Below are 27,580 nucleotides of genomic sequence, written 5' to 3'. Positions count from 1 at the left end.
TTGAACTTGGGCCCTTGATGCTCTATTTACTGTGCCACCACCTGGTCGGGCTAGGGACATTTTATTTTTGAGGGTCCAAGTGAAGAGGGGTTGGAGCACTGGTCCCGGGGAGTTAGGCAAAGGATTCCGGGAAAGTGGAAGAGGAGACATGGTGAATGGGGCACTCAATCTAGCCTGATGGGCTGGTGCAAGGTTCCTAAGGACACATCTGGGAGACTACGCCGACATACCGCTTCAGGGCCCAGATGTCAGTGTGCCACGTAGGGTATGTGGCAGAGCCATCTGCTTCCCACTGTCCACCGCAGGCTACAGTGCAGCTCGGGCAGGAGACCCCATGCCCAGCCCAGAAGCCTCCTGACTGAGGGCAAGTCGGTGTCCTTGCACAGACGTGAGACACCTGCCCACCCAGGGGCTTCCGAAAAACAGTTGTGAAGACTACAAGGATGGGGTGGAGGGCCCGCATACTAGATTAGTTCAACAAGTATTTATTGAGCTCTCCCTATGTGCCAGGCACTGTTGAAGATGCATAGATATAGCGGTGAACAAAATAAAGATTTCTGATCGTATGGAACCTACATCCTAGTAGGGGAAGAAAGATAATAAATAACAGACGCAATAAAGTTGTAAATGGTACAGAATGACAGAGGTGACGAAATAGGATGGAAAAAGTCCGAGCACCTAAGGGGGGACAGGGAATGGCAGGGGGAGTGTAGGCAGGGGAGGAAGCTACAGTATTAGAGTGGTGGCCACATTGGAAAAGTTTTCATTGCAACAAAGACGAGAAGGAGGTGAAGGAGTTAGCCATGTGGACCTCTGGGGAAAGAGTATTCAAGGCAGCTGGTAAGTCTGAAGAAGAGCGAGGAGGCCAGTGTGGCTGCAGTACTGTAGGAGAGGGTGAGTGCAGAGGTCACGGAGGTACCAGTGGCCAGATCCAAAAGCCTTGTAGGCCATTTATTGGAGGGTCCTTGACTTTCTGTCTGAGTGAACTGGAGGAGCCATTAAGGTGTTTTAAACAGAGGAATGACATGATGTGGTTTACGTTTTAAAAATAATCACTCTCCTGGTTTTCTTTTGGTTAGGTGTGCCCCTTCTTGGTCTCACTTGTGGCTCTTTCCTGTCGCTTTGACCTTTAAAGTTGTGGTACCAGGTCAGACTTGGACCTCTTCTTTACTCTGTCTGTACTTACTCTGTTGGGATCTCATCCAGTCTACCAAATAATAGTAGCAGACTATTACAGCTTACTCATCTCTGTCCCTAGCAATAAAGTGCCTTTTAGCTTATACTTAGTATTTGATGAATAAATAAATTCCAGATTTATACAGCCCATTGCCTCGTCAATATCTCCATTTAGATGTCTAACAAACACCTCAAACGGAAGAGGCCCAATAGTACCCTGGCCCTACCCTTCTCCTCCCTCCTGATTTGCCCATCTCAGTTAAAGGCTATGCCATCTAGCCAATCATGGAGTCATTTTCTCTTTCTCGTGTGCCCCACATCCAATCCGTAAGAAAATCCTATTGTTTGAAAAGTCTAAATATATCTTGTATCCAACCAGCTCACACGCCACCAAGCACTACTCCTCTGGCCTAAGCTACCATCACCTTTCACGTGTACCATTACAAGAGTCTCCTAAAGGTCGTCCCTGCTTAAACAGTTTCTCTTTACAATCTATTTCTCACCTAACAGCCAGAGTATTCCTGCTGAAACTAAAACCTAGTCAGACCATGATGCTTCTCTACTTAAAAATCTGCCAAAGATTTTCCATCCCCCTTGGAATAGAACACAAAGGCTTTTACAGTAGCCTACAAGGCCCCACCCCGACTGCCCGCCCACTTCCCCAGTCCTTTCTAGTGCCCAGGAAAAAGGGTATTGAGGAACAGGCACTCGATACATAGTTGTCAAAGGGATGAAGTGTACTTAGGTGTGCCATGACTTACTCAATATTTTGCATATGAGATTCAAAAGCTACAACACTACAGAGCAAACACAACAATTAAAACATGAATAAAACTTCTCTGGTTTTTCTTTGTAATGAAGTTCGTTACCTGGATTCAATGTCAGACAGAGAGATGTCATTCCAACTTCCTTCTAAATCCATATCTTGTCCAAGTTCATTGAATTTCTTATGGATTTCCTGTTGTAAGAGCTCTTTAAGCTCTGCTAGACATTGCATGAACTGTGGAAGTAAAAGAACCATTTATTTATTCATCAAATACTAAGTATAAGCTAAAAGGCACTTTATTGCTAGGGACAGAGATGAGTAAGCTGTAATGTCTGCTACTGAGGCCACGCTAACAGATAAACTGAGCTGTGGGAACACAGAGCGGTGTTGTTAGGCCAGAACACCAATGTGCACGGCTGTAACCACTTTCCCCTGGCTATAGCCAATGAAAGACGTCTTAATAATGCAAAGATTTGCCTGACCAGGTGGTGGCGCAGTGTATAGAGCATCGGACTGGGATGCAGAGGACCCAGGTTCGAGACCCTGTGGTCGCCAGCTTGAGTGCGGGCTCATCTGGTTTGAGCAAAAGCCCACCAGCTTGAACCCAAGGTCGCTGGCTCCAGCAAGGGGTTACTCAGTCTGCTGAAGGCCCGCGGTCAAGGCACATATGAGAAAGCAATCAAAGAACAACTAAGGTGTTGCAACACGCAATGAAAAATTAATGATTGATGCTTCTCATCCCTCTCCGTTCCTGTCTGTCTGTCCCTGTCTATCCCTCTCTCTGACTCACTCTCTGTCTCTGTAAAAAAAAAAAAAAAAATAATAATAATGCAAAGATCTGATTTATTTATTTATTTTTTAGTGGTACAGGAGGAAAAGTTAGAATGTAGTTGTTCAGATTTTGGCCTAAGGCTAATACAATTTAATATTTTTTATTAAACAGCTGCATTCAGAGTGGTGCATATCACATGTTTCCAGGGCTGACATTTCAGAGGGGGGTCTGACAGGTGAGTCAGACACCATGAGTACAGACTCCTTTTTAAGAAGGTGAGCGATGAAGGGAAACGGAAGTAACCTGCAGAAGAAACAAGGCCCAGGGAAACCTCTGTGATCCAGGATGGGGGCAGCGTGAGAACACTTGCAGTGGAGAGGAAGAAGAGGAAAGAAAAAACGGAGGACACAGAAGAGAGGGTAGGTTCCTAGTGAGCTGAGACCTCAGGGAGGCTGCAGGGGAAGTTAGCCAGCGCAGGCACAAAGGGCAGGGTTAGTCCTGGAGAAGGGACAGGACAGCGGATTTTCAGAAAGCTGAGAATGGGGAGGAGGAACGGGCAAGGCTGGGAAGTGAGGGAGAGCTGTGCGTGGAAGTGGGGGAGAGCTGTGCCAGGAAGTGAGGGACAGCTGTGCCCGGAAGGGGAAGCGAGGGAGAGCTGTGCCCGGAAGTGAGGGACAGCTGTGCCCAGAAGGGGAAGCGAGGGAGAGCTGTGCCCGGAAGGGGAAGCGAGGGAGAGCTGTGCCCGGAAGGGGAAGCGAGGGAGAGCTGTGCCCGGAAGGGGAAGCGAGGGAGAGCTGTGCCCGGAAGGGGAAGCGAGGGAGAGCTGTGCCCGGAAGGGGAAGCGAGGGAGAGCTGTGCCCGGAAGGGGAAGCGAGGGATAGCTGTGCCCGGAAGGGGAAGCGAGGGAGAGCTGTGCGGAAGAGGGCCAGCGTGGACTGAGGGCTTGCCATTGGCTGGGTGGCAGCCTGGGAACTTTCATATGTTCTCTGATTGTAAAAACTTCTGGAAACTATTAAGAGGAAAAAAAGATCACTTGAAATCCCATGTGGAACTGATCACAGTAGCAGCATTACCACATTTCTTTTTTATTTTTTTTACTTTTTTTGTGACAGACACAGGGACAGACAGACAGAAAGGAAGAGAGATGAGAAGCATCAACTCATAGTTAGTTGTGGCACCTTAGTTGTTCATTGATTGCTTTCTCATATGTGCCTTGACCAGGGGCTACAGCAGACTGAGTGACCCCTTGCTCGAGCCAGAGACCTTGGGTCCAAGCTGGTGAGCTTTTGCTCAAATCAGATGAGCCCGCTCTCAAGCTGATGACCTCGGGGTTTCGAACCTGGTCCTCGGCATCCCAGTCCAACGCTCTATCCACTGTGCCACCGCCTGGTCAGGCACCACATTTCTTAAAGCCCCAGTTTTACCTTGGTTCGGTCGGGATCACAGAAATCCAGGAGGGTGTCACAGACGTGGTAACCTAGGGACTTGAGATCCTCAGTGGTAAAATGAGTGTCTCTTTTATTACCTGAAAAATAATCCATAAATGTGAGCAAATATAAATCTAATTTATGAATATCTCACTAAAACATCATCTCTGATTCTAGAATATTATGCCTGTGGACAGGGTTTCTTTCCGAGTTATAGTTCGGTTCAGAAGAATCTTCAACAATGAAAACATTTACAATCATGTTGGCTATAATTACAAAGTTATAATTACTACACTTGATCTTAGGCAAAAGGCCAAGAAGTGATATATACTTATAATGATAAAGTTTGACGTTGTGGTGGGTTCTATGCCCAACGCTTTAAATGCACCACCTCATCAAGTAGTACCTATAATGCTGGTAGTCTTATCGACAATGAAAGAAAAATGAGGTTCAAAGAGTTAAGTAAAGTTACCCAGGATCACACAACTTACAAATGGAGCTGAAAACCAAACTCAGATCTGCCTGACGCCAGGTCCGTAGCAACCACTATGCTGTATCGCCCCAACATATACAGTATATTTCACACTCATATCTGGGTTGCTCAAATTTGGTGTAAGGCAGACAAGAAAATCCTCTCAGTCAAAGGGCCTTCGTCTCCCCAGTGCCTTGTGTGGCTCCCCTCTCCATGCTGGCCCCCGACCTACAAAGGCGAGCTCACCCAGGGTGGACCCGCCAAAGGTGGACTCCATGGTGTAACTGTTCAGAATTCCCATCCGCCACATCACGACTCGTCCCGTTCCTTCTTTGCATTTTTGGACCTTAAAATTACAACTATGAAAAGAGAACTAAAGAGAAATCCAAAGCCTCTGTTAATCAGAAACTGGCAAATGGAAGGTATCTCAGATTCATTCATACGATACAAGAATGGTTCCCTTGAGGTCATTTCCTAAAACATGTTCCATAAAATACAAAATCTAAAGGGTTTTAAAAGGTATTACAAAGGAAAACATGAGCTCTGTGGTCATGTTCATCAGGGAGATAAACAGTTAAAAGTAAGCAGGCTTCCTCTGCAGCGCCTCTCAGAGTATTTAATATGTTATTGTGGACTGTGATCCTCCATGACCCTATCTGATTCTCCATGGAGACCGCTGTCCTCCAAAGGAGAGGGAGTCTATTGTTCTTCACTGCCCAGGAAGCCTTCCTCCCCTTCCCCACCTTCCCCAGGGACAATCTGCCGGCCTGGGGTTCCCCGAAGCCTGGTTGGGAATGCTGGCCTACTTGGGCATTCAAGGCAGTAGCCAACCGTTCCAGGACTTATTTCTACCCGTCCCCAATTTGAACTCCTGGATCTAGTTGGGCTGTCCTCTGTATGCGATGTGTGCGTGCTCGGCACTGCAGTCTCTGTCTGGAACTCTCTCGCTCCCCATGCCAATGTTCTCAGCTCGGAGTTCAGGGTCCTCCCTGGTCTTTCACGACCACCCCACCCCCTCTCCTCTCCTGGAGTAACGTGCACTTGGCACCTATCCCAGCCTATCCTGAGAAAATGCTTTACATTGGGACATAGCTCACTTCCCAGTGGTTTCTAACGTATGTTCTACGGAATCCAGGCGTTCTACTGAGGGGCCCCGGGGCCTTCCTGACCAAGGCCTAACGAAGGAGGCAGAATGGGCAGGGTCTCAAGCTCTCTGCCCCTCTTCAGTAATGTCGCTCTGCTTTTAATTGTTTTTAGATACGGGGTTCTGGATGTGATTTCATTTTAAGAAAGAGATCCCTGGTTGCCCTGGCTAGATGGCTCGGTTGGTTAGAGCACTGTCCCAAAGCAGCAGAAGTTCGATCCCCAATAAATAAAAAGACTAACCCTACACACAGTCTCCCCCCAAAAAAAGAAAAAAAAGGAAAGTAGATGTCCCAGATCACTCTCCAGAGTGGAACCCGGGGCAGCTTCCACAACCCGAATTAGTCTGGCAGAGTCATCACAGGCATGCCTTGCTTTCAAACAAACAAAGAATAAATAATTTTTTTAATCAACAAAACAAAAACTAGTTACTGATTACTTTTCTGACAATACATAGTTATTCAAAATTATCTAGTATTGAGAGGGGGGAAGGGACCATACCCATAGGGTGTCCTCGGTTCGATCCCTGGTCAGGGCACATACAGGAGCAGCTCACTGTTCCTGTCTCTCTCTCTCTCTCTGCTCCCTACCTTCCTTTCTCGTTAAAATCAATAAATAGGCTCTGGCCGGTTGGCTCAGTGGTAGAGCGTCAGCCTGGCGTGCAGGAGTCCCAGGTTCGATTTCCGGCCAGGGCACACAGGAGAAGCACCCATCTGCTTCTCTACCCCTCACCCTCTCCTTCCTCTCTGTCTCTCTCTTCCCCTCCTGCAGCTGAGGCTCCATTGGAGCAAAGTTGGCCCGGGCGCTGAGGATGGCTCTGTGGCCTCTGCCTCAGGTGCTAGAATGGCTTTGGTTGCAACAGAGTGACGCCCCAGATGGGCAGAGCATCGCCCCCTGGTCGCATGCCGGGTGGATCCCGGTCGGGCGCATGCAGGAGTCTGTCTGACTGCCTTCCCGTTTCCAACTTCAGAAAAAAAAAAAATCAATAAATAAAATTTTAAAAAATGAGATCTCTGGCAAAAATAGGCAGGAATATTAAAAAAAGAAAAAGGAAAGGAAAGAAAAGGAAAGGAGGAAGGAAGGGAGGGAGGGAGGAGAAAGAAAAACTTTTTTTTACAGCAAGATACAAAATATGTCGCCCTGGCCAGTTGGCTCAGTGGTAGAGCATCGGCCTGGCATGCAGAAGTCCCAGGTTCGATTCCCCGCCAGGGCACACAGGAGAAGCGCCCATCTGCTTCTCCACCCCTCCCCCTCTCCTTCCTCTCTGTCTCTCTCTTCCCCTCCCGCAGCCAAGGCTTCATTGGAGCAAAGATGGCCCGGGCACTGGGGATGGCTCCTTGGCCTCTGCCCCAGGCGCTAGAGTGGCTCTGGTCGCAACAGAGCGACGCCCTGGAGGGGCAGAGCATCGCCCCCTGGTGGGCAGAGCGTCGCCCCCTGGTGGGCGTGCCGATGGATCCCGGTCGGGCGCATGCGGGAGTCTGTCTGACTATCTCTCCCTGTTTCCAGCTTCAGAAAAATACAAAAGAAAAAAGAAAAAAAAAAGATAAAAATATGTCTTAAATATCTTTATGTGAGAAAATTCGTATTCTCATTTAAATGCTTTCCTAAATCCAACCTAATTTCTTCTTTCTAATTATAGTTACATTTTGTGGATGTAATTATGATGCTGAAAACCAACTTCTAACCCAATGCTGATACTCCACTTACACCTGTCATGGAGCTATTACTTCGCCAACTATTTAGAACTCTTGCTGTTTTCATCAGCCCTTTAATATCTTAGTTATTTGTGATCTTGTATTACATAAACCTCTCTGTGGAGGCTCAGGTAACATTAGCCAACCGTTTGTCCTTCAATCCCTGCTTCTACTGCAAACCACAGGATTAAAGATGATAGATGGCTCTACTCCTGGGAGTTTAAACTTGTGGCCAGGCAAGGCAGCCGGGACAATTTTTTTAAAAAATCACCCTTATTGAGCCATAATTCCCATATCATAAAATCCACGCATTTAAAGTACACAATTCAATGGTTTAAGTATATTCCCAGAGTTGTAATGATAGTTTAGAACAATCATAAAATCCCAGAAGAACCCCAGCACCCGCTAGCTGCGGTGCCCTGTACCACCTGGCCCCGGGCCGAGGCAATCACTACACTACTTTCTGTCGCTGTTACATTTCACAGAATGGAATCATGCAATGTGTGGCCTTCTGTGTCTTTTCTCTCACTTGGCATCGTGTTTGCAAGTTACCTCCGTGTCCTAGCCTATCAGTAGTTAATGCCGTACAACATTCTTTTTTTTTTTTTTTTTTTGTATTTTTCTGAAGCTGGAAATGGGGAGAGACAGTCAGACAGACTCCCACATGCGCCCGACCGGGATCCACCCGGCACGCCCACCGGGGCAATGCTCTGCCCACCAGGGGGCGACGCTCTGCCCCTCCGGGGCGTCGCTCTGCCGCGACCAGAGCCACTCTAGCGCCTGGGGCAGAGGCCAAAGAGCCATACCCAGCGCCCGGGCCATCCCTGCTCCAATGGATCCTTGGCTGCGGGAGGGGAAGAGAGAGACAGAGAGGAAGGAGGGGGGGGTGGAGAAGCAAATGGGTGTTTCTCCTATGTGCCCTGGCTGGGAATCGAACCCGGGTCCCCCGCACGCCAGGCCGACGCTCTACTGCTGCAGGGCCACAACATTCTACTGTATGGATATGCTGCCTTTCATTTATCTGTTCAACAGTTGATGGAATAATTCTTAACACCGTACTTTTCTAAACTCTTGAAGTCCATGTTGCTGGGATTTACCCCAGATAATAAAGAGAGCTACAAATTGGCAAGTCAAACATGACATATAGGAAGCGGTGCTCCCTTCTCCCTTCAGTCAATCGACAGAAAATTACCTTACGTGCTTACCTTTTCTGGTGCATTTTTGCTTAACATTAAAGGAAAGACTCGCTCATGAAGCCAGTACTTGCGGTTGTTGTTATTACAGCCATACAGGAAGATATTATTCTTACGGCTGTGGCCATGGAAATCACAATACAAGAGAACCTCCCTTTCTTCAAGAAGTCTATTGAGGGAGCAAACAAAGAGCTCAGTGGACATCCAAATGCATGGGAATAATCGAGGATATTTTGGGAGTCTCTTCTTTAAGAATGTCTGTTGATACCTTCTTGTCTAAGAAATTTTCAACCCCTAATGGCCTTCAAAAAACCCTATCTCCATCCTCAGTCACTGCTGTAAACATGTCACCAGGACTCCTTGCTCCTGCCAGTCAGAGGGACTTGAGCTGGGAAAGTCCTGATGTGGAAAGGGGTGGTGTATAGGCCTTGTGTAGATGGAGAGGGAAGTGGAAAAATCTTTTGAAAGAAAGTCCACCTGCCTGACCAGGCAGTGGCTCAGTGAATACAGCATTGGACTGGGATGCAGAGGACCCAGGTTTGAAACCTCACAGGTCGCTGGCTAGAGCGTGGGATCATAGACATGACCCCATGGTTGCTGGCTTGAGCTGAAAGGTCAATCAATGGCTTGAAGCCCACGGCCTCTGGCTTGAGCCCAAGGTCGCTGGCTTGAGCAAGGGGTCACTCAGTCTGCTGTAGCCCCCTAGTCAAGGAACATATGAGAAAGCAATCAATAAACAACTAAGGAGCTGCAACGAAGAACTGATGCTTCTCATCTCTCTCCCTTCCTGTCTGTCTGTCCCTATCTGTCCCTCTCTCTGTCTCTGTAAAAAAAGGAATAAAGGAAGAAAGAAAGAAAGAGAGAAAGAAAGAAAGAAAGAAAGAAAGAAAGAAAGAAAGCCCGCCCACCCTAGTGCAGACCTGTGGAAAGAGGGGAGAGGGAGAGAGGCTGGAATGGTAAGGATAAGACAGAAGCAAAGAGAACCTTGGTTCCTCACTTTGCAGGGTGAGTTCCTATAATGCTCAGTCAGACCTTCTTGGTCTCCTGATCAACCAGGACACCTATTCAATCTTCCAAACAAGCGTGTGATAACATTAATACCACGCACTAACAATGTGCTGCGTTCTTTGGTAAATAGATTATATGGATTATCTCATTTGATCCTCACAGAATCCACCCAAGGCAGGTGTTATTATCCCCGTTCTACAAATAAGAAAGCTGACACGTAGCAGGTAAGTCAGGTCCAAGGTCACAGGAGTTGACAAATAATTAAGTCAGGTATCAAACCCAGGCTTGTCTGACTCCCAAACATATGCTTTTAACCATTTTGCTACAGCTGGACACCGCTCCCCCATCTCACACAGATATGGTTAGAAGGTGAGTGCCTCCACATAGTCTCATGCTGGAGTTTCATTTCCACTGAAAGGGAAGCTCCTTTAAGCTGGGTGTAAAAAAAAATGGGGCTATTGATTATGCTTATCCTGCAGGATTAATGTGAAGATTAAATGAGTCATAAGTGTAAAGTACCGAGAATACTGCCTGTTACCTCATACAAAAGTACTAATTGTTCAATACCATTATTATTTTTTTTTTTTTGTATTTTTCTGAAGCCAGAAATGGGGAGGCAGTCAGACAGACTCCCGCATGCGACCCACCGGGATCCACCCGGCACGCCCACCAGGGGGCAATGCTCTGCCCATCCGGGGCGTCGCTCTGTTGCGACCAGAGCCACTCTAGCGCCTGGGGCAGAGGCCAAGGAGCCATCCCCAGCGCCCGGGCCATTTTGCTCCAATGGAGCCTCGGCTGCGGGAGGGGAAGAGAGAGACAGAGAGGAAGGAGAGGGGGAGGGGTAGAGAAGCAGATGGGTGCTTCTGTGTGTCCTGGCTGGGAATCGAACCCGGGACTTCTGCATGCCAGGCTGATGCTCTCTGCCACTGAGCCAACCGGCCAGGGCCTATTATTAATTTTTTTTTCAGAGACAGAGAGTCAGAGAGAGGGATAGCTAGGGATAGACAGGAACGGAGAGAGATGAGAAGCATCAATCATCAGTTTTTCGTTGCAACACTTTAGTTTTTCTTTTTTCTTTTTTTTTTGTATTTTTTCTGAAGTTGGAAACGGGGAGGCAGTCAGACAGACTCCCGCATGCGCCCAACTGGGATCCACTCGGCATGCCCACAAGGGGGCGATGCTCTGCCCCTCTGGGGCGTTGCTCTGTTGCGACCAGAGCCATTCTAGCGCCTGAGGCAGAGGCCATGGAGCCATCCCCAGCGCCTGGGCCATTTTGCTCCAATGGAGCCTTGGCTGCGGGAGGGGAAGAGAGAGACAGAGAAGAAGGAGAGGGGGAGGGATGGAGAAGCAAATGGGCGCTTCTCCTGTGTGCCCTGGCCGGGAATCGAACCCGGGACTCCTGCACACCAGGCCGACGCTCTACCACTGAGCCAACCAGCCAGGGCCCACCTTACTTGTTCATTGATTGCTTTCTCATATGTTCCTTGACCGTGGGCCTTCAGCAGACTGAGTGACCCCTTGCTCGAGCTGGCAACCTTGGGGTCTCGAACCTGGGTCCTCCATATCCCAGTCTGACACTCTATCCACTGTGCTACCGCCTGGTCAGGCAGATACTATTATTATTATACAATTCTCATCATGAAGACCTATGAACTCCTGCCCTTTCCCATTCAATTATTTCACTTCTAAATGAAATATCTTTAGCTGAAATGTTGCGTGTTCAGTTTTAACCCAAAGATAAGTCCTGATTTAAAAGTTTGAAAATGAGCCTAACTTGTGGTGGCACAGCAGACAGAGCATTGTCCTGGAGTGCTGAGTTCACCGGTTCAAAATTCCAGACTTGCCTGGTCAAGGCAGATCTGAGAAATAATCACTGAACAACTAAAGTGGAGCAACTACGATCTTACTCTCTCTCTCTATCTTTCAAATCAATTTTTAAAAATCCTCACAAGCCTGACCTGTGGTGGTGCAGTGGATAAAGCATCGACCTGGAAATGCTGAGGTCGCCGGTTCGAAACCCTGGGCCTGCCTGGTCAAGGCACATATGGGAGTTGATGCTTCCAGCTCCTCCCCCCTTCTCTCTCTCTGTCTCTCCTCTCTCTCTCTCTGTCTCTCCCTCTCCTCTCTAAAATGAATAAAAAAAAAAAATTAAAAAAAAAATCCTCACAAGTTTGTAAATGAACAAACTCAGGTGTCCACAAAGAGGTAGATAAAGGCAGTCTCCAAAGCCATTTCCAAATGCTACAACATCAGAAGAGGCCTCCGCCCCCAGCCTTGGCCATCAGCTAGTCCTCTCAGTAATCCCTCACAGTAATCCAAGGAAGTTCAACAGGTAAAGGGTCTCACCTCTTGATCATGTTCCTGGTGTACCAGATGGAAGGGAAAGACTCCTTCAGAATGGTTTTATAATGCCTATTCAAGTCTCTTCCAGCCAGTGAACACCGGTAGTTCCCCACAATTACTCCGTCTGGATTTAACATGGGAACCACCTTGAAGATAAAGATATCTCTGAGGAGCTCAGCATCTGGGGAGTTGCTCAGGATGAAGTCCAAGAAGCCTTTCATGATCCAGGAGCCGTTGCTTTCCCCGGGGTGGACCCTGGCGCTCAGGACCACGGCCTTCTTTGCAGCAGCCTCTTGAGGGGTCCGGGACGGGTTGGTGATGGTGAGCAGGTAGACAGTATTTCCTGCCAGGCTCCTGCACAAGGTTCGGAGTTTGCAGAAATGAGATTGGACAGGGTTGTTTGCCACCGACAGGAGGTAGCATTGCAAATCAGTGTATGTGTATGGGTAGAAGTGTGCAAAGAAGCACGTGTCCTGGTCATGTGGAAACTGAGTGGTCCACGTGAGACAGTAAAAGGGCTGCCGTCCATCATCCGTGTTGCTCTTGTAGTACTTGATTTCGTTTCCTTCTCTCCTCCAGCCAATGTTGTGGCCTTTGGCATCCAACTGGGAGTACATGAGCGGCTTCATCCCTATGGTGTAAAGGCTCTTGGGTTTCAGCAAGTTGACGATGGTGAAGCGATAGGTAACATCTTTTCTGGTATTCTGAACTCGAAAATAAAACCACTGTGTGTGCTTGTTCGTGTACAGGTCAGTTCGCAAGGTGAGCTCATACTCAAAGGTGCCTCTATAATGAAGAATATCGAGAATATCGAAGAACATCTCTGTAACACCTCCCTCAAAAAACAAATCTGGGAAAATATTGTTGTTCCCTAATAAGGATAGATCTTATTACAACCGAAAGCCTGCTACATCAAATGTTTATTTTCTAATTTACCTAGTTCTCCAACTCATATAGTTGGCAAACAGGAATGTGGGGAAAGAAAGTATATTTGAGGTAGGACGGAAGAGTCTTAAAATTCACAGGGCGCACAGAATGTCTAGAAGCTCTGAGCTCCTCAGTGTCTGTCCAGAGCCGCAGTAGCAGTTTTTAACCGCTACAATGCATTTCTCTGAAACACAGTGAACAGCAGTGAAGCGGAGCCCTCTGTGGGCTGCTAGCTACATCCTGGACATCACCAGTATAGACCATTGTCTTACACTTCACATCTGTTTTTATCCCTGATCATCAATTGTTTGAAAATAAGGGGGTTTTGCTGTAATGCATGCACTTTGTTGGAAAAACACAGGACTAATTTGCAGAAGAGAAAATACAAATGCCGAAAACACAAAAAGATATTCATCCACTTCTTTAGTGTACCATTGAAGAAATACAGATTAATGGATGTTGTTTTTTCCCTCCATTCCATCAACATCTCAACATCGAGAAACAGGCATTCTTATTCCCTGTCACGGGAACTGAATCGTGCTGGAGGGCAATGGGGCAAAACCCAGCAAACTTTAATGCTCAAACCCTTTAATACCCCACTTTTATATCAGAATTTATACCATAAAACCACAAATACTTAAAAATATACATGGACAGCATGACCAGGTGGTGGTGCAGTGGATAGGACATCACCCTGGGATGCTGAGGACCAAGGTTTGAAACCCCGAGGTCACCAGCTTGAGCATGGGATCATGAACATGACCCCATGGTCGCTGGCTTAAGCCCAAAGGTCGCTGGCTTGAGCCCAAGGTCTCTGGGTTGGCTGGAACCCCTGGTCAAGGCACATATGAGAAAGCAGTCAATGAACAACTAAGGCACAACAACTCTGAGTTGATGCTTCTCATCCCTCTCCCTTCCTGTCTGTCTATCCCTGTCTGTCCCTCTCTCTCACTAAAAACAAACAAACAAACAAGAAACATGCACACACAAAACATGTACAGGGTGTTAATTTGGCTAGTCTATTTACAAAGAATTGTATATCTTAATTTTCCATCAGTTGGAAACAGGGTACATAAGGTATGGAATATTCACACAATATAATAATATGAACTATTAAAAATAAGGAGATAGCCTGACCAGGCGGTGGCGCAGTGGATAGAGTGTTGGACTGGGATGTGGAAGGACCCAGGTTCGAAACCCCGAGGTTGCCGGCTTGAGCGCGGGCTCATCTGGCTTGAGCAAAAAAAGCTCACCAACTTGGACCCAGGGTCGCTGGCTCCAGCAAGGGGTTACTCAGTCTGCTGAAGGCCCGCAGTCAAGGCACATATGAGAAAGCAATCAATGAACAACTAAGAAGTCGCAAGGAAAAACTAATGATTGATGCTTCTCATCTGTCTCCATTCCTATCTGTCTGTCCCTATCTATCCCTCTGACTCTCTGTCTCTGTAAATAAATAAATAATAAGGAGATATATCTGTGGTATTGCCATAGAAAAACATCTTAAATGTATTAAGTGACCTGGCTGGATAATTCAGTTGGTTACAATAGTTTTCAACCTTTTTACACCTAGGGACCAGTGAAAATAGGAGAATTGTTTTGGGGACCGCTAAGGCAGAAATCACCCTGAGCATCAGTGAATCTGACTAAGATTATTGGGTCTAAAATTTTCCCACATCAGAATAGGTTAACTCTTTCATGGGGTGGCAGGAAATTTCTGGTAGACAGGTCTGTGGACCAATGGTTGAAAAACACTGGTTTAGAGCATTGTCCCAATAAGCAGAGGTTGCCGGTTCAATCCCTGGTCAGGGTACATCCAGAAACAGAGAGATGTTTCTGTCTCTGTCTTTGTCTCTCTCCCCCTCTCTAAAATAAATTTTAAAAATATATAAGTGAGTCTGACCAGGCGGTAATGCAATGCATAGAGCATCGAACTGGGACATGGAGGACTCAGGGGGTTTTGTTGTTGTTGCTTTTTTAACAAAGAGCTTTTCTTTTTTTTTTTTAAAGTTGGATTCTCTAAATCATCTTTATTTATTTATTTGTTTTAGAGAAGAGAGACAGAGAGAGAGAGAGAGAGAGAGAGAGAGAAACAGAGAGAGAAGGGAAGAAGGAGTAGGAAGCATCAACTCCCATGTGCCTTGACCAGGAAAGCCCAGGGTTTTGAACCAGCGACCTCAGCATTCCAGGTTGACTCTTGATCCACTGGGCTATCACAGGTCAGGCAAGGACTCAGGTTTTAAACCCTGAGGTCACAGGCTTGAGCACGGGCTCATCCAGCTTGAGTACAGGGTCGCTGGCTTCAGTGTGGGATCATAGACATGACCCCAAGGTTGCTGGCTTGAGCAAGGGGTTACTCGGTCTGCTGTAGCCCCCTGGTCAAGGCACATATGAGAAAGCAATCAATGAACAACTAAGGAACCGCAACAAAGAGCCGCTTCTCATCTCTCTCCCTTCCTGTCTGTCCCTATCTGTCCCTCTCTCTGACTCTCTCAGTCTCAGTAAAAAAAAAAGTGTATTAGGTAAAATAAAAACAATTTGTAAAACAGTAGGTACACCATTATCCTATTTTTTAAATACATAAGCTGTGTGTATTATACATACACACAGAGAGAAAACAATTAATGCTTATATATCAAATTGTTACCCACTGCATTGCTGCATCTGGGAGGCATGATTATAGGGTTTAAATTCTATGTTATGTATTTTTATTAACACAAATTTTAAATGAGCACTAATTTATTTTATAAGCAGAAAAAAACAAGTTAGATAAATATTTATTCTGGGGGAAAATATGAGCTACAATTATACCATTTCTTACCATCCTCATAAGCATTTTTCATCACCTCTCTCTTTTTCAAAAACACTCCTGACTCCTAATATGCTTTAAATTTTTTTTTACTGGCTTTAAGAGAGAAAGAAACACTGATCCATTCCTGCATGTGTCCTGACTGGGAATTGAACCAGCAACCTCTGCACTTAGTGAGAATTCTCTAACCAACCCAGTTATCCAGCCAGAGCCTTGATATGATTTAAAAAAAAAAAAATTTTGTGACAGAGACAGAGAGAGAGACAGACAGGAAGGGAGAGAGATGAGAAGCATCAATTCTTTGTTGTGGCTCCTTGGTTGTTCATTGATTGCTTTCTCATATGTGCCTTGACCGCAGCCTTCAGCAGACCGAGTGACCCCTTGCTCGAGCCAGCGACCCCACGCTCAAGCCAGATGAGCCCGCGTTCAAGTTGGTGACCTCAAGGTTTCGAGCCTTGGTCCTCTGCGTCCCAGTCTGACGCTCTATCCACTGTGCCACTGCCTGGTCAGGCGATACGATTCTTGTAGGCACTTTTCAGTCACTTCAATCATTATCCCTTTGGAAAAATCCACTTTCTTACTCACACTCTGACAGCTTTTTGCAGATTTCCACTCTCAAACCTTGATTCAAACAGGAGAGTGTTATCTTCTGGTCCTCGCAACCTGACAGCGAGTTCCTTGATCATTCCTCGCTTGCCTCCCACTCTGGAACTGGTGAAATAGGAGCCTTTGGTGGGCACTGCAGACAAGACAGACGCACTTAGGCCACATTCCTCTCCGGACCCACGCGCCAGCACTACTTGCCGTGCCCCTATTTGTCCCTCTCTCTGTCTGTGTGTGTGTGTGTGTGTCTCTCTCTCTGTGTCACACACACACACACACACACACACACACACACACACACACACACATAAAATGAAACCAGATGCTATTATTATACAGGCCAGCAACCAGATGCTATTAAAACAAAAATTTCATTATTTTGAGTCTTTTAGGTAACATTAAAGATCCAATTCATAGCCCACAATAACATTTCTCAAAAAACACCACCAGCCTGACCACGTGGTGGCACAGTGGATACAGCATAACCTAGGATGCTGAGGATGCAAGTGTGAAACCCCGAGGTCACTGGCTTGAGTGCAGGCTCACCAGCTTGAGCATGGGGTCACCAGTTTGAGTGTAGGATCATAGACATAACCCCATGGTCGCTGGATTGAGCAAGGGGTCACTGGCTCAGCTGAGCCTCACCTCTACCAGTCAAGGCACATATGAGAAGGCAATCAATGAACTGAAGTACCACAACGAAGAATTGATGCTTCTCATCTCTCCCCCTTCCTATCTGTCTGTCCCTCTCTGTTCCGCTCTCTCTCTAAAAAAAAAAAAAAAAATTGAAATTTTAAAGCTGATTGGTCATGAATATCAGGGTTCTCCATTCAGGTTGGTTTGGATAAAACACAATTTATCATTGAACTATGGATTTTTTAAAATCCCATTTATGCTCTGGCTGTGTAACTCAGTTGGTTAGAGTGTCATCCCAATAGATCGAGGTGCCTGACCAGGCGGTGGCGCAGTGGATAGAGCGTTCGAGACCCTGAGGTTGCCAGCTTGAAGGAGGGCTCATCTGGTTTGAGCAAAAGCTCACCAGCTTGAGCCCAAGGTCGCTGGCTCGAGCAAGGGGTTACTCGGTCTGCTGAAGGTGCGCGGTCAAGGCACATATGAGAAGGCAATCAATGAACAACTAAGGTGTTGCAATGCACAACGAAAAACTAATGATTGATGCTTCTCATCTCTCCGTTCCTGTCTGTCTGTCCCTGTCTATCCCTCTCTCTGACTCTCTCTGTCTCTGTAAAAAAACAAACAAACAAAAAAACCCAGGCTTGCCAGGTCAAGGCATATATGAGAAGCAACTACTACAAGTTGATGATGCTTCCTGTTCCTCTCCCCACTGTCTCTCTTTCCTCTCTCTAAAATCAATAAATAAAATATTTAAAACATAAAAAAATAAAATAAAATAAAAATCTCCCAATAGATCGAGGTTGTGGGTTCTATCCCCAGTCAGGGCACATACAGGAATCAATCAGGGAATGCATAAATAAGTGGAATAATAAGTCTCTGTCTCTCAAATAAATCAATCAATAAAATCTTTTAAAAATCACATTTATTATAGAAAATATTTATACCTTGTCATGATCAGTTAAATACTCATTGCTCAATTAGTGACAATACCTGAATCTAACTGGTAGACAACAGTGCCTTTTTCCTCTCCTACAACTGCCGGCACCTTTTCATCTCCTGTAGGCTGATAAAAATGTTCTGGTTGAGGTGGAACTCCCTCTGAAAAAGACATTTAAAAAGTACAAAGTAAATAATAGCAAAAGCATTTTATCAGAACCTAAGTGTCTAGTTTGTTTATAAGTTGTCTTGTTTCTTTCCATAAGTCTATGAGGAAACTTTTAGCAAAAAAACTAAAACTAAACTTTAAATGAATAAAAGACTTAAAAGTAAGCTAGAAAGGTAAATTTAGTTGCTGCAACAACTCCTCGAAATCTGATCCTGACCTTCCCTTTAAAATCAGGAAGATATGACCAGCTACCGACTCTTCATTACCATAGAGGAGCGAGTCTGTCAGTGCTTTCAAAGGAAATGATGCTTTTCATGAACATTCAAGTCTAACAGCTCTCTCTGGGGGACGCAGGCCACTTCTCAGTATCATTTTATGTATAGGAGGCACTGAGGAAAGCCAAGGGCATACAGAGACACACTCAGTAAGAGACAATGCTACTTTCTTTTCTTTACGGTGATGGGGAGTGAGGCTTTGCCGACTCAGTTTAAACAGTGAGGTGCTTGCTATTAAATTTCTTTGATTGTGTGTGTGTGTGTGTGTGTGTGTGTGTGTGTGTGTGTGTGTGTGTGAGAGAGAGAGAGAGAGAGAGAGAGACAGTCAGAGACAGAGAGACAGAGAGAGGGACAGATAGGGAAAGATAGAGAGGAAGGGAGAGAGATGAGAAGCATCAAATCTTCGTTGTGGCACCTTAGTTGTTCATTGATTGGGGGCTACAGCAGACAGAATGACCCCTTGCTCAAGCCAGCGACCCTACACTCAAGCTGGTGAGTCTGTTCTCAAACCAGATGAGCCCACGCTCAAGCTGGCGACCTCAGGGTCTCAAACCTGGGTCATCCGCATCCCAGTTCGAAGCTCTACCCACAGCGCCACCGCCTGGTTCAGGCTAAATTATTTTATTTTTGAGATTGCTTATTCAAAAGATTTAGTGGTTTAGTGGATTACCACTGCAATGACCTGATTAAATTCCAGGTTCCCACTTTTTGATTTTTCTCATGGAACTGATTCCAAAATCCTCACAGGAATTCTCTGTCTTGGTCTATTTTATGCAGAGACCTGCAAATTCCTGTTGTTCGGCCAGATCAACTTGGACTTTTATCTAAAAGACGTACAGGATAGGGACAGATGACTTTAGGACTTCTCAGCTATTGTGCCAACTTAGAATGCCCCTCCCTCATTTCCAAACACCCAAAGGGCAATTCTGTCCCCAGTTCAGGCACTAAGTCCCCTTCCCCTACATTCTAGCTTCTCCTCTCGTCTCTTATGCTCACTGCCCATGGCTGCCCAAACATGACATGCTCTTTTTCTTTTTTCTCTAACAGGAATACTTTTCTTTGATCCTCTTGTCTGGATCCCATCTAACTCCTCCTTCAGATCTCAGCTTACGTCTCAGCTCCTGTGGGAAGAAACCCTCACTGGCCTTCCAGGCGGGGTTAAGTGTTCCCAAAGGGATCGAGCGCTATGCAATTGCCTGATTATGTCTTCAACTTCCTCACTAGCCTGTGAGCTCTGGGTGTCTCCATCTTGTTCATCACATCTCTAACACTAAGCATTGTACTTAGTATATGGTATATGTTGAATACATATTTATTGAATGAATATTATATGAGGGATGTGAGGAAATAAGAAACATCCAGCCTGACCAGGCGGTGGCGCAGTATATAGAGCATCGGACTGGGATGCGGAGGACCCGGGTTCGAGATCCCGAGGTCGCCAGCTTGAGCGCGGGCTCATCTGGTTAGAGCAAAAAGCCCACCAGCTTGGACCCAAGGTCGCTGGCTCCAACAAGGGGTTACTCAGTCTGCTGAAGGCCCGCGGTCAAGGCACCTATGAGAAAGTAATCAATGAACAACTAAGGTGTCGCAATGTGCAACGAAAAACTGATAATTGATGCTTCTCATCTCTCTCCGTTCCTGTCTGTCTGTCCCTGTCTATCTCTCTCTCTGACTCACTCTCTGTCTCTGTAAAAAATAAATTAAAAAAAAAAAAAAAGGAAACATCCAGCTCGTCCAGCAGCCTACAACAGAGATGGACATGATGTCTGGTAGACATTAAGTGTCCCAGTAATGAACAAAGTCCCTACTTTCCAAAAGCAACCACTTCTGAAAACCGTTCATAAAATGAGTGCTGAAGATTTTATCTGCACCAATAGCTCAATGATATGACCAGCAATGTCATTTAAAAAATGTCTCCATTGTTGCCATAAAAACTCCAATAAAACTCAAAATATAATTAAAAACAGTAAAAACTGCCTGACCGGGCAGTGGTGCAGTGGATGGAGCATTGGACTGGGATGCCGAGGACCCAGGTTCCAGACCCCGAGGTCACCAGTTTGAGTACGGGCTCATCTGGTTTGAGCAAAGCTCACCAGCTTGGACCCAAGGTTGCTGGCTCAAGCAGGGAGTTACTCGGTCTGCTGAAGGCCCGCGGTCAAGGCACATATGAGAAAGCAATCAATAAACAACTAAGGTGTTGCAACGCGCAACGAAAACTAATGATTGATGCTTCTCATCTCTTTCCCTTCCTGTCTGTCCCTCTCTCTGACTCTCTCTGTCTCTGTGGGGGGGAAAAAAAAAAAAAACAAAACAACAGTAAAAACTATGCTCTGGCATATGTGGTGTGCATCAACTGTACCAAGGCTGGTAAAAATACAACTTTTATAAAGCATATTAATACTGAGATAGGAATAATCTAGAGATTTAAGTGTAATATATTTTAACCTCTAGCAGGATATCCTGCCATTCCTGTAAACTCAGAAACCTTCTAGTTCACACATTAGTGTAACTTTTGACTTTGATGAGTGTATATCAGTTTCCCAGAGCTTCATCATTTTGGAGTGAGGTAACTGATGTCGATCTGCCCTGCCTTGTACTTTAGCATGTGGGACTTAAAACAGGTCTTGTGATAAAGGCTGCCAGAGCAGCAAGATCATGACGCCGAAGTCACATTACCAATATGATGGATGTTTTCCTTGATGACCTCACATTCTATTGGCCATCGTGGAGCCTGCGGTGGCCCGCTGGCAAAGAGCTCTCTGGGCTCGCGAAGTCGTGGCTTTACTCCACCAAACTCGTCATGAAGAAGCTGTCTGCTCTTGAGAAGTGGTGAACTCAGCATAAAAGCATCTGCCAAAGGGCAAGGCAATGAGTGAATGGCTTCCTTTTTCTCTTGGGGGCTTTACTGTTAAATTATAATACTAAGCGACTTTAAGCACTGTATTAAAATATGGCACAGATGTGCAATCCTGTGACATACTCCTCCTTCAAGGAGATTTAGTCCAGGATGACAGCATTGAAATGATAAAAAATTAAGTTAAAATTCTGCACAGTATATTAAATATTTAAGTGTAAAGCTTAAGAGTAGGTTAAAGGCCCTGGCTGGATGGCTCGGTTGGCTAGAGCATCGTCCCAAAGCACAGAGGTTGCCAGTTTGGTCCCCAGTTCAATCCCCAGTCAGGGAATATACAGGGGCAGATGTTCCTGTCCCTCTCCTGTCTCTCCTTTCCTCTCTCTAAAGACTACAAAATAAACAATAAAAGATTTTTGGGTTTAAGATTCCAACAGTGGGTTGCAAATGAATAAAAAGTTACTTAATATGTCATTACTTTTTTTAAGATTTCATTTATTGATTCTAGAGAGAGAGTAGGTTAAAAGCACCTGGCCAGTTTGCTGAGTGGTGGAGCATGTGAAAGTCCCAGGTTCTATTCCCAGTCAGGGCACATAAGAGAAGTGACTATCTGCTTCTCCACCCCTCCCCCTTCTCTCTCTCTCTATCTCCTTCTCTCTCTCTCTATCTCCTTCTCTCCCTCTCTCCTCCGCCCATAGCCATGAATCAAATGGTTCAAGCAAGTTGGCCCTGGACGCTGAGGATGGCTCCATGGCCTCACCTCAGGCACTAAAATAGTTTGGTTGCCAAGCAACAGAGCAACAGAACATCACCCCATAGAGGACTTGCCGGGTGGATCCAGGTTGGGGCACATGTGGGAGTCTGTTTCTCTGCCTCCCTACCTCCTACTTAAAAAAAAAGAGTAAGTTAAAGGAAACTTTTTTATTTTTTAAAATCAGAGCTAATGGGTTTAAGATTCCAACAGTGGGTTGCAAATGAATAAAAAGTTACTTAATATGTCTTATTACTTTTTTTAAGATTTCATTTATTGATTCTAGAGAGAGAGGAGAGAGAAAGAGAGGTGGTGGAAGCATCAACTCATAGTTGCTTCTTATAAGTACCTTGACAGGGCAAGCCCGGGATTTGAACCAGTGATCTCGGCATTCTAGGTCGACACTCTATCTACTATGCCACCACCGGTCAGGAAATGCATTTTATTACTTTCGTTGGGAGTGAGGCAAGAGGGAACTTTCAATTCACCCATTCTCATTTTAGAAAAATGTATACATAACTTTATTAAAACAACCTGCAAATTGAATTTCAGGTTCATAATATAACCATTCAAAGGACACAGAGAGGGACTTCTGAAACAGAGAGTGATGCCTGACCTGTGGTGGCGCAGTGGATAAGGCGTCGACCTGGAAATGCTGAGGTCGCCGGTTCAAAACCCTGGGCTTGCCTGGTCAAGGCACATATGGGAGTTGATGCTTCCTGCTCCTCCCCCTTCTCCCTCTTTCTCTCCTCTCTCTCTCTCTATCTCTCTCTATCTCTCTCTCTCCTTTCTAAAATGAATAAAAAATAAAATAAAATAAAACAGAGAGTGATGAGGGAAGCGGAAGAGTAGGCTGAATGGTCAGAGAGAGAACAGCTCTTGGGAAGTAGAGAATGAGAACAAAGGAAAGAAAAGAAAGACTTTCAGGGAGAAAGAAAAAGGAAGAAAACGAAGAAAGAATGAAGAGAGAAAAATGACAGGGAAGGAAAGGCTGAAGGCCCTTCAGTGTGGTAATTCTCGGCTCTGGGGCAGAAAGCAGGGGGTGAGGATCTGTTCCCACAAAGGAGTTCGAGTTTTCTGGCTGGAGGGACATGAAATACCTCTGCTTACAGCTTCTGTCTGTCTGTGCACAGCTGAAGATAGACACGTAGGCCCTGGAAAGAGGAAGCAGGACACACAGTTTGTCTTAGAGATCTTTGTTTTTCTATTTTTTTTTTAAATTTTTCTGAAGTGAGAAGCAGAGAGGCAGAGAGACAAACTCCCGCATGCGCCCAACCAGGATCCACCCAGCATGTCCACCAGGGGGCGATGCTCTGCCCATCCGGGGCGTTGCTCCATTGCTGCCTGAGCCATTCTAGAGCCTGAGGTGGAGGCCACGGAGCCATCCTCAGCACCCTGGTGGGCGTGCCGGGTGGATCCCGGTGGGGCGCATGCGGGAGTCTGTCTGACTGCCTCCCCGTTTCCAGCTTCAGAAAAATACAAAAAAATTAAAAAAAAAAAAGTTTAACTTTTTTTTTTTAATTTTAATTTTTATTTATTCATTTTTTAGAGAGGAGAGAGAGAGGGGGAGAGAGAGAGACAGAAAGGAGAGAGAGACAGAGAGAAAGAAGGGGGGAGAAGCTGGAAGCATCAACTCCCATATGTGCCTTGACCAGGCAAGCCCAGGGTTTCAAACCGGCGACCTCAGCATTTCCAGGTCGACGCTTTATCCACTGCGCTACCACAGGTCAGGCCAGAAGTTTAACTTTTTGCTGTAAAAACTGTCAATGTCTTATTTTATGACTTTGGGGTCTTGTTCATTCAAAGGTTTTAACTAGAAAAGGTACACAATCAGATTTGCAAATAAAAAGAACCCTGCTGTATGGAAAATGCATTGGAAAGGGGCATCTTGGAACAAAAGAAACCAGGAGACCAGTTATGAGGCTGTTTCAATAGTGAGAACTGACGGCAGCTTGGGCTGGGGACAGGGAGGATGTGGAGTAAAGAAGACTGAACTAATATTCGGTTGAACATGCATCGAGGGAGAACTTTAATTAAATTCCTGCCCTTGGAGTCTAGAAGAAACCTGTGGAATGCTTGTAAAATATTTTTTGCTTAAGCTGGCTAAAATTGGTTTCCATCACTCTTATGCCAAGAGCCTTAACAAATATATCTACCAAAATTGCATGAAAGCCTGACCAGGTGGTTGCGCAGTGAATGGAGCATCAACCTGGGATGCTGAGGACCCAGGTTCAAAACCCCGAGGTTGCCAGCTTGAACACAGGCTCGCCAGGTTGAGCATGGGCTCACCAGCTTGAGCATGGTGTCACCGGCTTGAGCGCGGGATCATAGACATGATTCCATGGTCACTGGCTTGAGTCCAAGGTCGCTGGCTTGAGCAAGGGGTCACTGACTCGGCTTGAGTCCCCCAGTCAAGGCACATGTGAGAAAGCAATCAACGAAAAACTAAAATGCCGTGACAAAGAATTGATGCTTCTCATCTCTCTCCCTTCCAGCCTGTGTGCCCTTGTCTGTCCCTCTCTCCCTCTCTCTCACTAAAAACCAAAAACAAAAACTGCATGAAAAGTCAGAGTTTTACTTTGAGACTCAAGAGTCTCGATAAATTTAGGGGACGATAACCCAGAATGTACAGTTTAACCTACAATCCAAAGTAGATCCAGAGAGAACATTTCTGATACCAGAAACGGCGGCCCAGCTGCCCCTCTGGCTTCTATTAGGCCATGCTCTCCAGAATACCCAGAGCAGTTGCTCAAGGCAGTGAGCGTTCTAGGGCTCAAACTCACTATTGTTACTCACACAGAAGCTTTTCCTTTTGCAGGGGGTCTGGCATCAAATCATCTCTTTGCCCCAAAGAGCCACTCAAGACGAATTGGGGATTATTCTTCCAAACATGCTGGTGCGTAGTAGTAGCAGAGTTGGGTAAACTGTCTCTCTGAGCTAAGAAAAGGCAGTTTAATTAAAGGAGCTGGAAGGCTAGTTCGCCACCTCTAACGTCTAGGTCTATACCAAAACCCCCACTACCACAGGCCTTTACAATGAATACATCTCATTTTCCAAAGAGCTTTCACGTTCCAATGTACTTGAGTTAAACATCATTTTCTCTATTCTATTATTTTGTTTTGGGTCTTTTTTTTTCTGAAGTGAGAAGCAGGGAGGCAGAGAGACAGACTCCCATGTGCACCCAACTGGAATCCACCCAGCACGCTCACTAGGGGCGGTGCTCTGCCCATCTGGGGCGTTGCTCCATTGCAACTGGTGTCATTCTAGTGCCTGAGGCAGAGGCCATGGAGCCATCCTCAGCGCCCGGGCCAACTTTGCTCCAATGGAGCCATGGCTGAGGGAGGGACACAGAGAGAGAGAGAGAGAAAGGAGAGAGAAGAGGGAAAGGTGGAGTAGCAGATGGCTGCTTCTCTCATGTGCCCTGACTGGGAATCAAATGCAAGACTTCCACACACCGACGCTCTAGTGCTGAGCCAACCACTCAGGGCCTCATTTTCTCCATTTTACAGTGAGGAGAAGACTTAAGAAGCAGCATGGTATAGTGCAAAGAGAAAAGGCTTGGGAGGCAGAGAAACCCAGTAGCTATAAGAGCAGCTAAGAGAGTCAGAGCCAGAGCCAAGTGAAGGCTGGGATTCAGAATGGGCGTGGAGACCCAATGCCTAAGCTGCATTGTCCTGAGGGTTCTGCTGAATCTGGCAAACTGGAAATTATTTTCAACAAATTGGTAATCACTTAAAAAGTGAAATAGTTAATAAGAAAGTTTAACAAGGTTAATAGAAAAAAAATTGATACAAACACTTAATTTTATTTCTAAATACCAGGAACAAAGTTAGAAAATCAAAATTTTAAAAGATACCATTATTTTTAAAAAGATACCATTTGGCCCTGGCCAGTTGACTCAGTCAGAAAGTGTCGGCCTGGCATGTGGATGTCCTGGGTTCGATTCCCAGTCAGGGTACATAGGAGAGGTGCCCATATGCTTCTCCATGCCTTCCCTTCCTCCTCCACTCTCTCTCTGTTCCCCTCCTGCAACCATGGCTCGAGTGATGTGAGCAAAGTTGGCCCAAGGTGCTGAGGATGGCTCCATGGTCTCACCTCAGGCGCTAAAATAGCTTGGGTGCTGAACAACGAAGCAGCAGCCCAGATGGGCAGTGCATTGCCTGGTGGGGGGCTTGCTGGGTACATCCTGGTTGGTCGCATGTGGGAGTCTGTCTCTGCCTCTCCACCTCTCACTTTTATTATTAATTAAAAAAAAAAGTTGGGAACATGGGGGGGGGGATGCATTCGGAGGGGACACTAGAATCTATGTAAACACAATAAATTAAAATCAATAAAAAAAAAGGGGGAGCCTGACCAGGCAGTGGCGCAGCGGGTAGAGTGTTGGACTGGGACGCAGAGAACCCAGGTTCAAAATCCCGAGGTCACCGGCTTGAGCGCAGGCTCATCTGGTTTGAGCAAGGCTCACCAGCTTGAGCCCAAGTTCACTGGCTTGAGCAAGGTGTCACTCGGGTCTGCTGTAGCCCCCAGTCAAGGCACATACGAGAAAGCAATCAATGAACAACTAAGGTGTCATGATGAAGAACTGATGCTTCTCATCTCTCTCCCTTCCTGTCCGTCTGTCCCTATCTTTCCTTCTCTCTGCCTCTCTCTATCTGTCACTCACTCACACACACACACACACAAGATACCATTTATAGTAGCATTTAGATTCAGTGCAATCGTAATAATTTTTTTATACATCACAATCCAATTCTAAAATTATATAAAAGGCAAGAATAGTCAAGACACTTTTGGCCTGACCAGGTGGTGGTGCAGTGGATAGAGCATCGGACTGGGATGCGGAAGGACCCAGGTTAAGACCCAAGGTTGCCAGCTTGAGCGCGGGCTCATCTGGCTTGAGCGAAAAGCTCACCAGCTTGGACCCAAGGTCGCTGGCTCCAGCAAGGGGTTACTCGGTCTGCTGAAGGCCCGCGGTCAAGGCACATATGAGAAAGCAATCAATGAACAACTAAGAAGTCGCAACGCGCAACGAAAAACTAATGATTGATGCTACTCATCTCTCTCCATTCCTGTCTGTCTGTCCCTGTCTATCTCTGCCTCTGTAAAAAAAAAAAAAAAAAAAAAAAAAAAAAGACACTTTTGAAAAAACAAGATTGAAGGATGTCTTTCTATAGCAAGACTTTTAATGCCATAGAGTATAATTAACAAAGGATGGTATTAATTAATGTAAGTGTAGACAGACAATAGGGAAAAGAAGTCCTTTACACTAATAGTGCTAGAAAAATTCATTGTTAGTTTAAACATAACTCTCCCAGTTAATGAAACAATTGATTTCATGATCCCAGGAAAGGCGATGCTAGGTAAGAACAAGATATTACCTTTCAAATAGCCATAGTACTGGAGGTGATGGTACATAAAGTCTTCATAGGGATCAAGAGGAGTCTGTGAAAGGAAAGGCTATGTCAATCAGGCAAGTCTTTTCAAATGATATGAACTCTTTTTTTTTTTTTTTAATTCAGTGAGGAGAGGCAGAGACAGACTCCCACATGTGCCCAGCCTGCCTGGTAAGCCCACTAAGGGGCGATGCCTCTGGAGCTGCTGCTCCATTACTCAGCAACTGAGCTCTTATTAGAGC

The 27,580-nt window shown here is 45.9% G+C and overlaps 1 protein-coding gene across 5 annotated transcripts in view; it reads right to left on the bottom strand.

Moving 5' to 3' along the window:
• AGBL2 (AGBL carboxypeptidase 2) overlaps positions 1-27,580 on the bottom strand; it is a 38,898-nt gene that overhangs the window by 10,073 nt on the left and 1,245 nt on the right. For 2 of the 5 annotated variants that reach the window (XM_066361555.1, XM_066361556.1), the window contains exons 3-13: positions 27,324-27,387; positions 24,742-24,882; positions 23,046-23,099; positions 21,020-21,193; positions 17,954-18,061; positions 16,313-16,466; positions 11,998-12,780; positions 8,656-8,812; positions 4,860-4,986; positions 4,139-4,239; positions 2,046-2,176 (exon numbers count right to left, since the gene is read on the bottom strand). In XM_066361555.1, the coding sequence (XP_066217652.1) occupies positions 2,046-2,176; positions 4,139-4,239; positions 4,860-4,986; positions 8,656-8,812; positions 11,998-12,780; positions 16,313-16,466; positions 17,954-18,061; positions 21,020-21,193; positions 23,046-23,099; positions 24,742-24,882; positions 27,324-27,387 (1,994 nt within the window). The remainder of the gene's footprint in view (positions 1-2,045; positions 2,177-4,138; positions 4,240-4,859; positions 4,987-8,655; positions 8,813-11,997; positions 12,781-16,312; positions 16,467-17,953; positions 18,062-21,019; positions 21,194-23,045; positions 23,100-24,741; positions 24,883-27,323; positions 27,388-27,580) is intronic. The other 3 variants (XM_066361559.1, XM_066361557.1, XM_066361558.1) reach the window with 3 other exon arrangements.

Source organism: Saccopteryx leptura, chromosome 1 (assembly GCF_036850995.1).
Source record: "Saccopteryx leptura isolate mSacLep1 chromosome 1, mSacLep1_pri_phased_curated, whole genome shotgun sequence".
Taxonomy (NCBI): domain Eukaryota; kingdom Metazoa; phylum Chordata; class Mammalia; order Chiroptera; family Emballonuridae; genus Saccopteryx; species Saccopteryx leptura.
This window is presented reverse-complemented; position numbering and strand designations above follow the sequence as displayed.